At 38.6% G+C, this 18,785-nt stretch overlaps 1 protein-coding gene across 4 annotated transcripts in view; it reads right to left on the reverse strand.

Moving 5' to 3' along the window:
* ADAMTS6 (ADAM metallopeptidase with thrombospondin type 1 motif 6) overlaps positions 1-18,785 on the reverse strand; it is a 148,550-nt gene that overhangs the window by 94,481 nt on the left and 35,284 nt on the right. For all 4 annotated transcript variants that reach the window (XM_048930635.1, XM_048930634.1, XM_048930636.1 and 1 more), the window contains one exon: positions 22-65. In XM_048930635.1, coding sequence (XP_048786592.1) covers positions 22-65 — 44 coding nt within the window. The remainder of the gene's footprint in view (positions 1-21; positions 66-18,785) is intronic.

Consider the following 18,785-nt stretch of genomic DNA (forward strand, 5'->3'; position numbering starts at 1 on the left):
AATTTCTACTTATGATCTTACCCAGAGTTCCACACGGTTTGTTCTTATAAGTGCAGATATCATATCTGTTAAAGAGAAAAAAGTAGATAAAATACGTCAGAGAATTAGATTTGTAAGTTATTTTGTATATTTATCACATATCTGTATCATAGATCAAGTTGTCAGAAAGCAATCAGCTTAATTATGTGCAGCCAGCTGGTGTCGGCATTTTCTACACTCTGGTGTAAACCACAAGCTGCAGTACACTCGCAGCCGCTGGCTACAAGCCAGTGGGACACCTGCCAGCAAGAAAAAAATGGTTAAAGTGAATCTCTGTAATCACCAGCTCCATAAAGCAGTCTACCACAGCGCTATGAAGTTACAGAAGCATGTCTCTGGACTGCTACTGCTTCAAAACACTTGACTTCTACTTTTTGAACATACTGGAATTCCCTACAGTCTTGCACTTCAAAACAAGTAGTATTAATTGCAAGTTCTAGTATTTAGATTTTGATTCTAACTGAAGACAGTAACTTTCGATCGTAACACCAAACTTTAGAAGAAATCTTAAGAACTGGCACTGTAATTCTCATCTCTTTTTTTTACAGTGATTACATGTGTCCTAAGAGCACGCTACAGTGAACTAAAATGAAAAACACACTTCTGCCAAAAACTAAATAATATATTTGAAGGAAAACTTCCTTTATTTTAGTTATGATCCGTCAAATACAGAAACTAAAGCTTTTGTGCAGTTAACATGCAAATACCTCCAGTGACTTAGCTAATCATAATAAATGTGTCCTGCAACAGTCATAAGTCATGAATGATAACTTCATATTTTGAGTACGCAAATCCATGATATGACTAGTGATGTGAGAACACTCTTATTATGTCTTTGAATTTCTAGGATTTATTCTCATTTCCTTGCAATGTGTTCCAGAAAAACTCCCATTATTTTGGATGGCAAGAGAAAACAAAGACAATAACATCTTTGTGCTTTAATTTTTAACCTAAATATATACTACTTCCAGACCACCAGGTCATTTCTGTTAAAAGTAACATAAGTGCTGTTTTCAAAAAGTTTATAACATAGAAGCCAGATCATGAGATAAATACCTTTCAGAGTTAACAGAGTTAATGTCTGTCTGTAAGCCAAATCCATGGACAAAATAACAAAGCTTAAAATTTGGAACAAATCCAGTAAATTCTCTGTGCATGTAGACTGCTGTGACCATATGGAGTCCCTGGGATTTTTAAAGGTACTAAACATGGATCAGTTTGCTAGATGAAGCCTTAATTTTGAACTCAGATTTCCATATGCACTGATCTCACCAAAGTGGCTCAAACTGTCATCTTAAATGCAACATAAGGCCCTCACTGATGTTCCATTTGCTGTTTCTGGAAAAGGCTATACTCAAATCAGCGTTGTTATACAAAATGTGTCAGAATATAATCAGGTTTTGTATGTTACAAAGCTGAAGCATGACGAAGAAAGACTTTATTGAACATTTTCTGCCTTCAATATCTATACAGAAACAAACTTAGAACTAAATCATTTAGGATAGAGTCTGAACCTAGTGCTTTTGAAATTCAAAGCAAACAAGGATCAGAATTCTTTAATGTGAAAATCCAAATTTGCCTGAATTCTCTTAAAAGGGAGCTTAGAATATTCAACACCAGAAAGTCTGTGCAATTCACAGCAATTACTGTTCTTCTCATGTTTTTTAATAGTGAATAATAATAGGAAAAAAAATTAATTAATGCCATACATCCTTCGATAAAACGAATATTTAAGAAGATGGCCAGTTCCACTACTCAAATAAAAGCTGTTACTGACTTTAATGGAGCTGAAAATTTACCCTTATGGTCTCCATCTGCTCACTCTCACATGGGTATAAAGAAGGTATTTGCTCACATTCAATTACATTTCAAAATATATTGCTGATAGGAGAATAAGACATGAATTGAATCCTTTGTTTCTCTTACACTTTTGAAAAACAAAGACCAAATCCTTCTGATTGAAGGCTAGTGAATATTCTGCTTTATTTTTTTTTATAAGAAAGCTTGATGTTAATGAAACTTAGATTAGGATGGTTAAATAAAATTAACAAAGATATTTTATTTTCCAGTCAATTAGATATTTTTGCAAGATCAATCCCAGAGAGTAACAGTATTCTAATGGTTTGAATAGATATTCAAATAACCAATTAATCAAAATTAATACACAGTAATAATTTAGGCTTCTTCTAAGCAGCACTCATACATTCTCTTCTTTATTCTCACAAGAAGAAAATATGTAAGTTTTCAGAGTCCACCTGCACCATTCCCTTCAAGTTCTATGGTTGCTTTTTTTTCTTTTTTCCCTTTTATTAGCTTCTGCTTGCAATTTTTTCTAAAGCTGGCATCATTTTCATGTACTGAAATGTTCAATTCCACCATCTGCTAATCTACATGATTCAATAAAATCATGCTAATTTGTCTTTCTGGGTTTTGACACCACTTCCACCACTTTAATTTGAATTATCAAGGAATCCATTTAACAATGAAGATCAGATACATATATTTTTTATTTTCACAGAATTTGAAGGCAAAAGAACCATCAACTTAGCTGCCTCTTGTCCATACTGCTTGTTTTCAAATCTTAACTGAAGAAAACAGTACAAAGAGAGGGGCTTTTTTCCACCAGTAGCTCTTGATCAGTAAGATGCACAGTCATTACATACACTGTGGGAGTTGTACCACTCATCACATGGCTCTAGAAAGCTTCCCTCTAGAAGAAAAACTCTTGCTCCTTCTTTGTTTCCATGCAAGATGTGGGGAGAGAGCAAGTCTACAAATACCTAAAACAATTTATCTCACTAAAGAATAGTACCTGAAAGAGATTCAGGGTAAAACAAACATAAATGAGGACTATACAGATCAAAACCCAAATAGTATTATGATAAACTTTCAATTTTGAAGAAAGATCACAGAATCACAGAATGGTTTGGTTTGGAAAAGATCTTAAAGGTCATCCAGTTCCAGACCTCTGCTGGAAGGAGCACCTTCAAAGAATCAAAGAAATCAAAGAATCAAAGAATTGTAGAATGGCCTGGGTTGAAAAAGACCACAATGGTAATCTAGTTTCAACCGCCCTGCTATGTGCAGGGTGGCCAACCAGCAGACCAGGCTGCCCAGAGCCACATCCAGCCTGGCCTTGAATGCCTCCAGGGATGGGGCATCCACAACCTCCTTGGGCAACCTGTTCCAGCGTGTCACCCTCTGGGTGAAAAACTTCCTCCAAATATCTAACCTAAACCTCCCCTGTCTTAGTTCAAAACTATTCTCCCTTGTCCTGTCAGTATCCACCCTCATAAACAGTCATGCCCTCTTCCTTCCAATACATGAAGTTATTCGAAACCCCATTCAACCTGATCTTGAAGACTTCCAACAATGGAGCACCCACAGCTTCCCTGGACAACCCATTTCAGTGTCTCATCACACCCTCAAAATGAAGAATTTATTCCTATGTCTAATCTAAATCTACCCTTTTTCAATGTAAAACCGTTACACCTTCTCCCGTCAATATACATCCTTGCAAAAAGTCTTCATCTTTAGGTCCTCTGCATGAAATAAAAGGCTATTAAAAATAGTGTCTACTCAGAGCCTGCTCTTCCCCAGGCTGACCAACTCCAACTCCCCTTGCCTGCCTTCACAGTAATGCTGAAGCTCTAACACCACGAACCTCCTCTGGACCTTCTCAAACAGCTCCACCTTCTTCTTGTGCTGGGGGCCCCAGAAATGAACACAATACTGCAGATTCAACCCATGGCAACTAAACTCAGGAATTTCCAGGTAAAATTCAGAAGGTGACCATACAATTATTAACATGCAAAATGCATCTACTCCATTCTGGAGAAGAAAGCTTATTAGGTGCCAGCAGTTCTAAGCCCAACTGTCAGTGACATCTAATTTTCATTTATGAGTACAGAATAAACTCTTAAGAAGCCTCAGTTATCTACAAAGCTCACCTGCAGAAAAAACCTCTCTTCTGCATATCTTATGAGTATTACAATCCTGACTGCTTGAGCAGGTCACTTAAATCAAATATGTAAGAAGGATGGGCTCTTTGTAAACATAGTACTGCTCCATCTTCTCAGATAAATCATGTACAGCTACTGTCAATCCAAGATGTGCTAGGCAACAAAGAATAGAACGACAAATTGCTGTGGAAAAAAACTACTAAGACAGATGAAATATAAATGAAAAAAGGATGCAGAAATTCAGGTGGGATTAAACAAACTGGACATAAGACTCTCTTTCAAGGCAGTTGGACATGTACTTTATATATGTAGTACTACAAGATCTGCCAATTGAGAAGCTTGAAAATAAAAGACTAGCAGAAAACAAAATAAAGCCTAAGAACTGGTAGGAAGAGAGGGGGAGTTGCCCTCTATGTTAAGCGGATAGATTGCAAAGAGCTGTTTCTGAGTAACAGCCATCACCACACCAAGTTGAGAGCTTTTGGATTAAAATCAAGGATCGGTCCAGCAAAGGACATCTAGTGGTTGGGGCCTGCGACAGGCCACCTGATCAGGGGAGCCTGTTGCCAAGGCCCTCTTGCTTCAGCTGCAGGAAGTCTCACACTCGCAGGCTCTTGTCCTGATAGGGATTTCAATCACCCAGATATCTGCTGGGACAGAGGCATGGTGGGTGGCAGACAATCCAGGAGATTCCTGGAACCTGTTGAGGATAACTTCCTGATTCAGGTATTTGACAGATTAAAGCTGGGTGAAGCCTTACTGGATCTGGTGCTCACCAAAGCACCAGGAAGGAAAGCTTTAGAAAGACTAAGACTGGAGGCAGCCTGGTTTGCAGTGATCATGTCCTGGTGGAGTTTGTAATCTTCAGGAATGCAGGACTGGCAAAAATCAGAGTCAGGACTTTGAACTTCAGGAGAGCAAACTTCAAGGAACTGCTAGGTCAGATCTTCTGGGAAACTGTCCTTAAGGGCATGGGTACATAACAGAGCTGGCAGCTCTTTAAGGACATCCTTCTGAGAGTACAAGAGCATCAGAAGAAATTGAGCAAAGGAAGTGGGCAACCAGCATATCTGAACAAGGACCTGCAGCTTAAACTGAGGAAAAAGAGGGAAATGTACAGGAAGTGGAAGTAGGGTTGTGTAGCCAGGGAAGAATATGGGCACACTGTCTGCATGCGTAGAGGTAGAATCAGGAAAGCCAAGTTACAGACGAAGCTGAACTTGGCAAGGGATGTGAAAAATAACAAGAGGTTCTTCAGGTACATAGGCAGGAGGAGACAGACCAAGGAGAGTGTGACCAAGGTGAGGATGAAGAACTCGCTTCCTCAGACATGGAAAAAACTGAGGTACTCAATGGGCACTTCACCTCAGTATGCAATGGTGGTCACATTCCTCTCCATGTTTGCCAGGACAATGTACCTCTAGGTGAGGGTATGGGGAGCTGATTCCACCCCACTGTAACAGTGGACCAAGTCCAAGACCTCCTCACAAAACTGAATGTATATAAGTCCGTGAGGCCGGATAATATCTATCCTAGGGTTCTGAGTGAGATAGCTGATGTGGTTGCCGAGCTGCTCTCCATCATATTTGAAAAATCATGGCTGGCAGGTGAAATCCCCAATGACTGGAAAAAGGGAAACTTTACTCCCACTTTTGAAGAAATGGAGAAATGATAACCTGGGGTACTACAGACTGGTGAGCCTCACCTCTGTGCCTGGGAAGATCACAAAGCAGATCTACCTCGAAGCTATGTTAAGGCACATACAAGACAAAGAGGTGATTCGAGACAGCCAGCATGGCTTCACCAACGGCAGATTGTGCCTGACCAATCTGGTGGCCTTCTAAAATGGAGAGTGATGACATAGGTGGACAGGGGAAAGGCAATGGATCCATCTACATGGACTTCTGCATAGCCTTTGACATGATCCCTCACCACATCTTCCTCTCTAAATTGGAGAAGTATAGATTTGAAAGATGGACTGTTTGGTGGATTAAGAAATGGTTGGCTGGTCACAGCCAAAGGGTTGTGATCAACCCTTTGTGTTCTATGTCTGGGTGGAGGTTGGTCACATGTGCTGTCCTCCAAGTGTCAGTGCTGGGACCAGTGCTCTTAAACATTTTCATCAGTGACACAGACAGTGGCATCGAGTGCACCCTCAGCAAGTTTGCAGACAACACCAAGCTGAGCAGTGCAGTCAATATACTGGAAGGAAGGGAAGCCATTCAGAGGGACCTGGACAGCCTGGAGAAGTGGGCCCATGAAAACCTAATGAGGTTCAACAAGGCCAAGTGCAAGGTGTTGCACTTCGGTCAGGGCAATCCTTGAAATCTCCTTGAGAGCAGCCCTGCAGAGAAGGACTTGGGGGTCCTGCTGGACAAGAAGCTTGGCGGACTTGAGACAGCAGTGTGCTTGCAGCCCGGAAGGCCAACTATGTTCTGGGTTGCATTAAAAAGGGGTGGTCAGCAGGGAGAGAGAGGTGATTGTCATCCTATACTCAGCTCCTGTCAGGCCCCACCTGGAGTACTGCATCCAGTCCTGGGGCCCCCAGCATAGGAAGGATGTGGAGCTCTTGGAACAGGTCCAGAGGAGGGCCACTAAGATAAACAGAGGGCTGGAGAACCTCTACTTTGAAGAAAGGTTGAGGGAACTGGGCTTGTTTAGCTTGGAAAAGAGAAGGCTCGTTGTGGCCTTCCAGTATTTGTAGGGAGCATAAAAACAGGAGGGAGAATGATTGTTTACATTGGTGAATAGCGATAGGACGAGGGGGAGTGGTTTTAAACTAAGACAGAAGGGGTTTAGGTTAAGTCTTAGGAGGAAGTTTTTCACACAGAGGGTGGTGACGTACTTGAACAGGTTGCCCAAGGACGTTGTGGATGCCCCATCCCTGTGTTCAGTGCCGCATGCAGCCTGTCCTAGTGGTTTTGTGACCCTGCCCATGGCAGAGGAGTTGAAACTAGATGATCACTGTGGTCCTTTTCAACCCAGGCCATTCTATGATTACATGATTCTATGAACTAGTTCAATTCAGAGTTCAAACAGAACCACCTACTACAATTATCAGCTAAATTTATGGAACATTTCCAAGTGTGTTATTCCAGAAAACAAAGTTTTATTTTTCATCTGTTTTAAACCAAATCCTAATGTCAACACTTTTTATGATAACAGATTTTTTTGTAATAAATTATTCAAATTTTTAAGGGTCCTTATATGTCCTTGTTTAACGATAAACCTAACGAGTTCATCAGAATTTGATCTTCTTTACTTTTCACTTTTTGTGCTGTGCAACTTATTCAAATACAGTCTGTCTGTGACTGGATGCATAAGTAAGTGCTAAAACAAGTTAAAAAAAAAAAAAAAAAAGTATTTTATGTAAGTTAATTTAATTTCAACACCCAGAGCTATAAACTGAACTGCTGCTGATCAAAATGAAATTTCAGACTTCCAATAAAGAAATGAACAATTTAACCTCCCATTTCTAAATTACAAAAAAATAGAAGTTAAAAATTCAAACAGTGAGTTGAGTGTCAACATACTCTTTTTCATAAATAGCTGTTTTTAAAAGTCATCTTTCAAGTACAATTTCACTAATGCTAGTGTGTGGAAGAACAGCTATAAAACCAGTACTGGCATCCGATCAATTTTAATAAACTTTTCATTGTAGTTCCTCAATAGTTTACCACTTTTAAGATAATTTGGTCATTCACTAAACTTGAACAGTTTACAAACAGTAATACACATATATAACACAATACTTGCTGATCTCCTTCTAAAACTTTTACTGCAGTATATACTTAGACTTACAGAAAGTGGTACACCACAACAGGATTCTGCCTTAAAATAAAGTACAGATCTTATTTGGCTTCTTCCTCAAAAGCCTCAAACCAAAAAGAGCTATTTAAACCAAGGAAGGGAAAGTGTAATATATATGTTACACATCACTCAACAGAAATATCTTTTTCTATTATTAGTTTTCCATGTGTTGAAAAATGCCACAGACAACAAAGTCTGGCTCTGTTGGATTTTTTACTGATATTAAGTTTGGTGGAAAAATGACATCCTGAGTTGCAGAATTTCTGAGCTAGAAAAATCATTATCACTTTAATTTCTAATTTTCTGATTTACGGGAAGAGAAATATGTAAAACAAAAGATAGTCAAAGACATATCAACAGAGAGCTATTTATCTTCAGTAATATCTTATTGCATCAGTATTGTATCAGTAGTTTCAGCCTAGCCTAGCAACCTAAAGATCCATCTCACTTCCTTACATCTTTATACCCTGTTCCAACTTTGGTGCTTATGCATTCAGTATCAGCACCCAAGATAAAGAACTTAAAATACGTCTTCAGTAAACTGAGAGCAGCAGTTCAGATACACACAGGTCAATCATAATACAGAAAAATCCCCAGGCCTTCTGGGAGGCTTAGCCCACCCTCTAATAAATCCATCCATCCTTTCCAGTGTATATAAACTCTATCCCACACCAGATTTTTGGTTCTTTTCAACACCATGATTCCTCAACCTTATCACGGAATAAACTCTATGTCGAAGTCAACATTGTTGAATTCTGAAAAGTAATTATGACAGTCAGGCACAAGACTTGCAAGCTAGACACCATGAATCAGAGAGTTATATTATATTGGGGGTCGGTCTCAATAGTCTCTAGAGGTCCCTTCCAACCCCTACAATTCTGTGATTCTGTGATTCCATCACACATTTTATTTTCTTCTCCTGGAATAGTTCCTAGTCTATATTATAATAGTGGACCAGAATAATTAGAGCTACCTACATGAGCGACAAAGATTCACAAATGACAGTCATAATCTTATAACTATTCAGAGATTATTGAAAGACTCAGGATTCGCTCTATCACAAGACTATAGAGAATATTTAACCTACTGTACTCTGTTCCTCAAAACTGAATTCCACAGCTTTAAAATATTCTCGGTACCTTTCCAAAGTTTACATGTGATTACCTAAGACTAGTTTAGAGAACAGAAGTTTCTTGCTATTTAATCCAAGTACACTGTTAACAATATTTGTATCAATGCATTCAGGAAAAATCTGGTGACAGATGGACAAAAGCTCTGTTCAAAGGACATTTATTAAGAACATCACAAGCAGCTTGTAAGGCAATGTTTCTCAGAGTGTTCTAATACAAAAAAGTCTGGGAAAGATAAGCAAAATTAATTGCATAGGCATGGTTAGTTGCATCCTACAACACAGCAAAAAATACGCTAAACTGTGTATAGGAAAACAGTAGTCCAGACCTCAGGCAGAAGGGAAACAACAGCTACGCCTACCAGCCACGATTTAGTTTTGTTGTACAGATATAAATAAAATAGTGTGAAAATGTAAAGCCTAGAATTTAGAAATATTACATTTCTCATTTTTTGTTTGTACCATATGAACATTTCAAAGAACAGATTATTTTCTAGTCAAAATTTCATCATGTTAAGAAACATATATGGCATGGGCAGAAGGCAAACAATCAAGAAGAACTAGGGCAATGACAGAGTTAACTTTTCCATAGAGAGAAATATGAGTATCTTAAAATCATAGAATAGAATCAGAATATTTCAAGTTGAAAAGGACACACAAGGATTATGGGAGTCCAACCCCTGGCTCCACAAAGGACCATCCAAAATTCAATCAGTAAGTGTGAGAGCATAGTTCCAACTTCATGAACTCTGGCAGCTCCGTGCCATCACCGATGCCCTAAGGAATGTGTTCCAGAGCCTTACTACTCTCTGGCAAAGAACCTGTCCCTAACCCCACCCTCCCCTGGCACAGCTCCATGCCGTTCCCTCAGGCCCTGTCGCTACCACAAAGAGCAGAGCTCAGTGCTGCCCTCTGTTCCTTGTGAGGAGCTGCATCCGCCATCAGGCCTCCCCTCAGCTCTTCTGCTCTGCACTGAAGAAATCCTGGAACCATTTCTGGTCCTCATATGTTTTGCCTTCTAGATCCTTCTCAAACTTAGCAGTGTTCCACACTCTCTTAGTACCTCTACAGCCTCCTTGTATTGCGGTGGTCAAACCACACCCAGTGGCTGCACAGCACAGAGCAGAGGCGAAAACCCCTCCCTCACCCCCTGGCAGTGCTGGGCCTGGTGCCATCAGGGTACAGCTGGCCCTTTGGGCTGCCTAGGCACACTGCTGGCTCATGTTCAACTTACCATCAACCAGAGCCCCAGATTCCTCTTTGCAGGGCTGCTTTCTAGACTCTCATCCCTCTGTCTGTACATAACCAGGACTGCCCCAGATATATTCAGGATTGCCCCATTCCCAAAGCAGAGTCCACCACTTGCTCCTGCTAAACTTTATGCTGTTTGTGACTGCTTAGCCTTCCAGTCTGTGAGGATCTCTGCAAAGCTTCTCCACTCTGAGGGAGTCAATAGCAGTGAGAGACAGTATTGAAAGCCTGCCAAAATCCAGAAAGATAACATCAACTACCCTCAACTAGCCTCATTTGGTCAATGGTTTTCATAACATCAACTGTTAATAAATAAAAATAATTTACAACTGGTTGTTGTAAATCCTATTTACAAACGGGAATAATCATATTCCCGTTTTTTCTCAGTGAAACACTACAACAAAATTTGAAGTCAAAATCATTTACTTAAAAAAAAAAAAAAAAAAAAAAAAAGGGTTGGATATAATTTCTTTCCAGCAATTCCAGAAGAGATCCCACCTTCAGCAGTGCAGAGGCTACAAAGAATAGCCATACATTTAGTGAAGTCAGCACCACACTACTTAGAGTCCTCTTTTTTAACGTGTTCAGGAACTGGGATGGCACATTTTTTGATTGCTAAATAATCCACTTAATTGACTCAAGACATAATCAAAAATAGAACTGCAACACATCATAGTCTTCCTTACCAATCACTAATCCTACTATTGCTTTTGTTTGCTGATCATTATTTAAATCACTGTGTAATTAACTTCTGTAGGCTAAATATGACCAAAGTGAAAGAGTCAAAAACAATCTTAGTCGAAGCCTTATAAGCACTTCACAGTTTATAAGACTGTATTTCACATGTCTGAAATTCATTCCTAGGTTTTGCTAACATTTGGAGAACAATTTCTTATCAGAAAGCAAAGCGGATCTGATTTTGACCCCAAAACAGCAATCAAACGAGTAATAACAGATGACAGCAGTGCCATACATGCCTTTAATTCCAGCTTTGTCAGCCCAGGCAAGTTTCCGTGTGCTGCTCCAAGCGCAGCCCACAGGAGGAGCGAGTGGTGATTTAGCAGTGGATTGTTAGAGTTAGGGTACTATGAGTATGTTGATGTTGGACTTGATGATCTTGAAGGTCTTTTCCAATCAGAGTAGTTCTATGATTCTATAATTTTTGTTCTTTAGCATTTCCAAATACATTGTTCAGAACTATGTAATACTTCTTACTCCACTTTGTCAGGTAGAGCTAAGTAGACATTTCTTCTAAAGAATCTGAATAATAAATGTTTGGTCAGCATAACTTATGACCTTGCAATTTTTAAGCAGGACTAAATATCCTAAAATTAAAATATAAGCAAATATTTTCCATTACAGCTAAATGTGTAAGCTAATGAGCCACCTCTACTTTCTTTTTCCCTAAATCTCTACTCACTTACTCTTTTCTTCAAGCTGCTAAAAGTAATAAATGAGCGATTTGCCATTGGTCTGGCTGAAGAAAATGTGAAAGTCATAGAAATGCAGCCTAGGTGCTATTCCAACAGATACCTTCTTAAGAGGTCAGAAGAATCATGATACTACTTGGAAGTTGTATGTGATCAGCTCTATAAAATATCAAGTTCCATAGCACAATAATACAAGTATATACAACAAAGATCTAACTTCAACAGCAAACTGGATGGTCATGAAGCGTCATCCCTTCAGCAACTTATTACTCCACAACTCCTTCTAGTTCTGGCATTAAAGCATCTTATCACAGCTACATCACCCTCAGCTCATGAAAAATGAAGGGTTATCTGAGTCAACTGAATCTGTAATAGATATGACTAAACTAACTTACATTACCTTCACATTACTTTGTATTAAGTTGCCCATGTGTCTAAACTATTAAACATTCCCTTAGATTTGCCTGGCACCACTATTACTTTATGTATATCACTAAGTATAACCCAAAAAATCATTAGGCCATCCAAAACAGATACTTGTAAGCCACCTACGAACTACATCTCACTTTGTTAAGAACCTTAACAATAAATGTGGTTTGAATACTCTTCCTTTTCTGTGGACTAACACTACAGTTTGACACTCTATTTTGTCTAATGCTTAATCTAAAGCCACTACTAAAAGAACTCTTAAATTCCATCATTCTTGATTAAAACTAACTAGTTTACATGAGTTCTAGACTATCAAAACTACAAGAGTTTCTCCAGAAGTACTGTTACTATGTTGGCCCATGACATCAGTGATAGGACTACAGGGAACAGCCTCAAGTTGCACCAAACTGAACCTCAAGGGGAGGTTCAGATTGAACATCAGGAAAAATTTCTTCTCCAAAAGACTAGTCAGGTGCTGGAATGGGATTCCAGGAAGGTGGTTGAGAGACTGATCCAGGAGGTGTTCAAAAATCATTTAGATGTACTAACAGACATGGTTTAGTGTCATGATATGTGGACAGTCGCACTGTACTGCACAGGATGATCTTGGAGGTCTTTCCCAACCTTGGTGATCCTTTGATTCTATTCTATGATCAGAACCAGATGTTAGTGGTATAGACACAGAGGCTGAACTCTCCCATCAATATTTTCATCACATTTTGTAGCTATGTGACATACGGCAGCAAAGGGATAGTCTGACAAAGTGGCAAAGTGCACAAAGTTCCTCCATGCAGAAAAATTGGCACCCCAAATCTGTTGAACATTTATGGACACCAAGCAATGTATGTGAGCACAGTGAGGTGGCAGGTGCTGTGTTTCAGCAGTTGTTGCAACAGCCACATTGTGGATGGCCATGCAGACTTTTACAAGCTGGCTCTTGTTCATCACTGGTGGAAATTTATTGCTACTGGTGACTATGCTAAAAAAAAAAAAAAAAAAAAAAAAAAAAAAAAAAAAAAGTGTTTTGTAGCTGAGAACTTGCTCTATCATTGTTATTGCGCTCTTTGCACTTGCCATGGTAATAAATAGAATGCATTACTTTTGGCACATTTTCAGGCTTTTAAGTTTATTCTGAAGTACTCTTAATTGAATCTGTTCAAAATGCTTTTGGACATAAGCTGTGGGGCTACTTTTAGAATTGGACCAGTAAGGCTTGTACAAAACAGTAAGTAACTATTATTATTAAATAACTATTACTAGAATAGCAGAACTGCTCAGATTGGAAAAGACCTTGAAGATCACCAAGTCCAACCGTAACCTGACCATTCCACCCTAACTCTAACAGCCCACTGCTAAATCATGTTCCTGAGCACCACAGCCAAATGGTTTTTAAACACATTAGGAGATGGTGACTCAACCACCTCCCTGGGGAGCCTATTCCTGTGCTTAACAACCCTTTCTGTAAAGAACTTTTTCCTAATAACCAACCTAAATCTCCTCTGGTGCAACTTGAGGCCATTTCCCCTTCTCTTGTCACCAATAACCAGTGTGAAGAGACCAACACCACTCACTCTGCAATCACCTTTCAGATACTGGAAGAGAGCAATTAGAAAGCAATATCATGAGCCGGCAGTCTAGTTCTGACCTCACCACATGTAACAGGAAATAACTTGGTAACTATTTGGTAAAAATAGATAGATGCTTGGAGTAGGAGACTATCAAGAGAGCTATCATTTCCCCAGACTAAACAGCCCCAGTTCCTTCAGTCACTCCTCATGAGACATATTCTCCAAGCCCTATATTCTCCAAGCCCTTCACAAGCCTTGTTACCCTTCTTTGAACATGCTCCAGCACCTCAATGTCCTTTCTGTACTGAGGTGCCCAAAACTGAACACAGTACTCAAGGTGAGGCCTCACCAGTGCTGAGTACAGGGGCAGGATCACTTCCCTAGTCCTGCTCACCACACCATTACTGATACAAGCCAGGATGCCACTGGCCTTCTTGGCCACATGAATACACTGCTGGCTCATATTCAGCCATCTATCCATCAGTACACCAAGGTCCCTTTCTATCAGACAGCTTTCCAGCCACTCTTCCCCAGGTCTGTAGGGTTTCCTGGGGTTGTTGTGACCAAAATGCAGGACCCAACACTTGGCCCTGTTGAAACGCATACAGTTAACCTTGCCCCATTGATCCAGTCTATCCAGGTCCCTCTGTAGCGTTCTTCTCTCCTCATGCACATCAACACTCCCTCCTAACTTGCAGTCTCCTACATTTATTTCAAGTCACAAGGAGACTCCTTGAAGAAATTTGAGAGCTGTTTTTTTTTCTAGCAGAAGGAAGTTTTGAAGTCTAAAAGTGTCAAAATAGAATCTAAAAATCTAGAAAAATAGCTTGCATACCATCAAATTTGGAGAACATAAGACGTAGTGGTACTGTATTTAAGGGGCACAACTGAAAAGGACACAGAACAGTGACTCTGCTTTCAAAAAGCACCACAGAAAACAAAACAAAAAAAACACCACCACCTTAGTTCTTGGAGAGTGTATCACAAACCGGAGTCATTAAAACTGAGGGCACTGAAAACTGATGCTTTTAGCATAACAGCTGTATATTGATGGGTATAGGTATCATTGAGCCAAAGGGCCACAGAACATTACTGGGATGCACTGAGAATCCTAAGTTGCGTTCTGTCTGGAAAGCTAAAGAGAACTTTTTTGTTTCAGCTGATTAGTTGAAAGAGGAGAACTCACATATTATTTTCTTTGAAGAGTATGTAATTGTAAAAAGAATAGCATAGAATGCCTGCTCAACACACTTGCTTTGTTTTCTGCATTAGGGTAATTCTGAGTATTACGGAAAGCTTAAGATGGGCTTCTCTGTTTTTTTTGTTTTTTTTTCCTTCTCAAAAAAATAAAGTGAGACTTTGGATGAATGTTAGATTCAAATAACAAAAAAAATACTCAGCAGAATGAGTTGTATTGCATGAAAGACTGCTTTCAAACAGCAGTACTTATTTCAATCCACAATTCGATGGAAATAAGAAAAGGTATGAAGATTGTGCAATTTTGTTTTTTGATTACAGGCTGCATAAAGCCAGGAAAAACTAGATTAGGGTAATCCACTGAATAAAATGCTAAAACAAGAAGTGCGTGGTGTACAAATAAGTGGCTCACATAAGTTCTGTGCCTCTGGTTTAAGTAGTAAGAATAATCAAAGACACAGTGAAACCCAATTTCTCATGTTATCATGGGTTCCGACGACGTAGGTATGGCATAGCCAAAAGAACTGATGCTCAGAATTGGAACGCTGTAAGTTTAAGACTAAGCCATTTTGGCAGTAAAATTTCACTTTCAAATATTTTTCAGTAACATACACTCCATGAACATGTATTTAAAGATTGTGCATATGCTTACACTTAAGTGGCCTACTGTTGACTTGTACTTGTCTGTAGTGGTAGAATCAGACCCTTAGGCAAGCAGTAAGCCATACACAAGATCCTGCTTTGATATTATGGGCACAGAGTATCAGCACAACTATATACCTAAGTCTCACATAAAATTCACCAAAAATTAACTGATGCTTTAATTTTACACAAGGAATTTACACTTAATATGAAGTTAATGCTATTGAAGCCGTAAGACTCAATCCTGTGAATTAAGATTTGATAATCAGAACCTGTAACCTTTTACAGTCTCCAGCATAGTTTGCAGCTATCAAATGTCAAGTAGAAGTGATCCCAGAGAGAGGCAGCAGGTCAAACTCCAATGCAACAAAGCTAGAATTGCACTATCATTCAGATAAAATTTATTGTAGAATTATTAATATTCAAGTGCAAGGAACATAAAGAGCAGACCTGTTTGAATGCTACCACCTTCAAAGCTAGGTATTTTAAGAATAAAACGCACAACAGTTCAGAATAAAAACCTGTTATCTAACAGCAGTAATAGCCAAGGCTGAACAGCAAGAGTGTAATTCTTAAACACAAACATTGTTAGAATATCACAACTGATGTTCTAATGAGCAGAAGTAGACAGGATCTATTCTATACTGTATTCCAAAAAAATCAAACCTCAAATACAGATGACTTAGGCATTTTGGTGACTCAGAGGGAAGAGTGCCACCTACTGAGTTATCAAATTAATTATAATACAACTAACCTATCATGTATTTCCTATGAAACAGAAAAAGCAAGTTCAAAGTGACATTTACAGAGTTTTCTATGCCACTGAAAATGTAATCCCTTTTTGTTATAAAACGTTAACTTCGTTTATGTAACATGATAGTGAATCTATTTCTAGACTAATAATACTTAAACCTAAATTATTTCCAAAAAGTTTCAGACGCTTCTGTTCTGATGTAATTCAAGAGCTTTAGTTTCTAAAGGAGGATGTAACTTTCCAAATACCCTGTCCCTACAATCTTTCACAGTTAGACATCAAAACATGAATATGCTCAAAATTATGCATCTAATTACATCCGGAAAAGAATGCACTCTTAACTTCTCCTCTCCCCTCCTTCTCCCCAACCCCACCCCACCCCATCCCCCTTTAAAAAAAGATTCTGGAATATGAGTTTAACAATGTTGAAGACACAATATTTAGAAGCAAAAAACATCAATCCATTACTGAATATATTGATTTACTTGACCTTCAGGTTTAATTCATTGGTAATCAACACAACACATGCCTCTTTTGGGAGAAAAACAAAAAAACCAAAGCAGATAAACCACACTTTTAGAAATACATACAGTGATCAAGAAAAAGTACTTCTACATAACCCATTAAATGTATCTTGTGTCTTATTCTCAGAAATACAGAAGAACAGTATGTATCTTGAGATGCTTTTTTTATTGGTTGTTCTCGGTGTTTATGAACAAATACTGCCATGCACTTCACATTTGCATAGTTTATGATGTACACCTTTAATGTAGTTAATGAAAGTTACTAGAAACTGACCTTAAGTTGCACTGTCACTCTCCTGGAAAAAAGTGGGTATATCTTTAATTTTGTTTTGCTTTTCTCAGAAATTCCCTTCTCTTTAAAAAATACAATCAACACACAGCAGCTATTTCAGTGCAGATTAATTAAAACAGAAAACTATCCTATCGTACAAGTTCTAAAAAGAATCTCTCTTCCTCTGATGTTTATAAAGACACTATTTACTTTTAAGAAGATAGACAGAAGAATTGGTGACACTCCAATCTGTTATATCAAACCTACATCCATGGCATACCTAAAAGAGAACAAGCAACAGAGAAGGTGGAGAAATGGGAGGTTTGGGGAGGGAGATAAAGGAGGAGTAGAAACTTGTTCATTATTTATGTTCTACATCTTTGTACACATTAATAAAATAGTTATTTCATATAGACTCTTTCCTTACAGATAGTCCGCCTTCCAAGATAACTAGAGAATTTGAGCAAGTAGTTGAATACAAAGGTTATATATAACCTCATACTAGAATCTCTGTCATGCCCCAATTGCTTACCAAAATCTCGTTTTTGGACTTGACAATTTCAACTATTGCATATTTGACAGAATCACAGTCTTACTTTCCTATTTGCCAGTAGTGCTTTTGAGCATAAGTAACTCAAAGTATAAAGCTATCCACATTTCTGTTTTAAAAGCAGAAATATGCTTCAAATGTGCTTATTCCTAAGCAACTTTCATTGAGTTCAGAGGATGTGGAAACACCCAAGAATTTTATTTATTTATTTACTTAAAGTATGGTGTAGCGATTCTTTATTCCTAAAAGCTTGGCTGGGAAACTCTAACCTACTACTGAGGTAACATAGAAAAAGGAATAGGAATCTGCCTTACTGGAACCCCTGCTGAACTTAAAAGCGGTGCAAAAACTTTTGCAGTACTGGTACAGCATTCCCTTTCCTGTCCTTCAGCTCTTTCATCACACGTTTCAATCAAACAGCTCAACCTCACATTTTTCTATCTTGCTAGCAAAACACATTCAAATATGTACAGGTGACAACTTACTGAATAATATTCAACAGCAGTCTTTAGATGGCTATTTTAGAAAGTTTTAGAAAGTCAGATTTCTATGTAAAGATTTCAGTTGTAGAAAACAAATCTTCAGGAACATCTGACCTTACTTCTGAAGTCTCCTCCAAAAAGCAGTGTTTGAAAATATGAAGCAATCATGAGCTGGCAGTCTAGCTCTGACCTCACCACATGTAACAGGAAATAACTTTGGAAACTATTTGGAAAAAATAGATGCTTGGAGTAGGAGACTATCAAGATTTTGGGATCTGAGCAACGATAAAATGATGCCTCACAGTACTCAAGAGAGTCTATATAACCAACAAAATACAGAAATTCCCTCAAACATAGTTTGCACATATAAAACTGAAATAACTCCTGACAGCAGTGTGACAAAGGGCAAAGAAGTGGCAATCTTAAGAAAAGTTAAGAGATCATAGAATCATAGAATCACAAGGTTGGAAGTGACCTATAAGATCATCTAGTCCAACCGTCTCCTCATCACCACTGCCACCACAAGCACTAACCCATATCATGCAGCAATGAGAAAAACCCCTAACAGTGGAGCATGAGTCCTCACTGCCAAAGAACTCAGCAGAAAATAGAGTAGCACAGGAACTAGTTAAACCATCCAGGGGTCTTTATGAACACTGGTGGTTTGTTAGTTTGATATACATGAAGTGACGGATGTCTATGGAATTAAATACTACTTATTAAATATCTATTTCTTTTTTTAATTAA

This window comes from Lagopus muta, chromosome Z, assembly GCF_023343835.1.
Source record: "Lagopus muta isolate bLagMut1 chromosome Z, bLagMut1 primary, whole genome shotgun sequence".
In the NCBI taxonomy this organism is placed as follows: Eukaryota; Metazoa; Chordata; class Aves; order Galliformes; family Phasianidae; genus Lagopus; species Lagopus muta.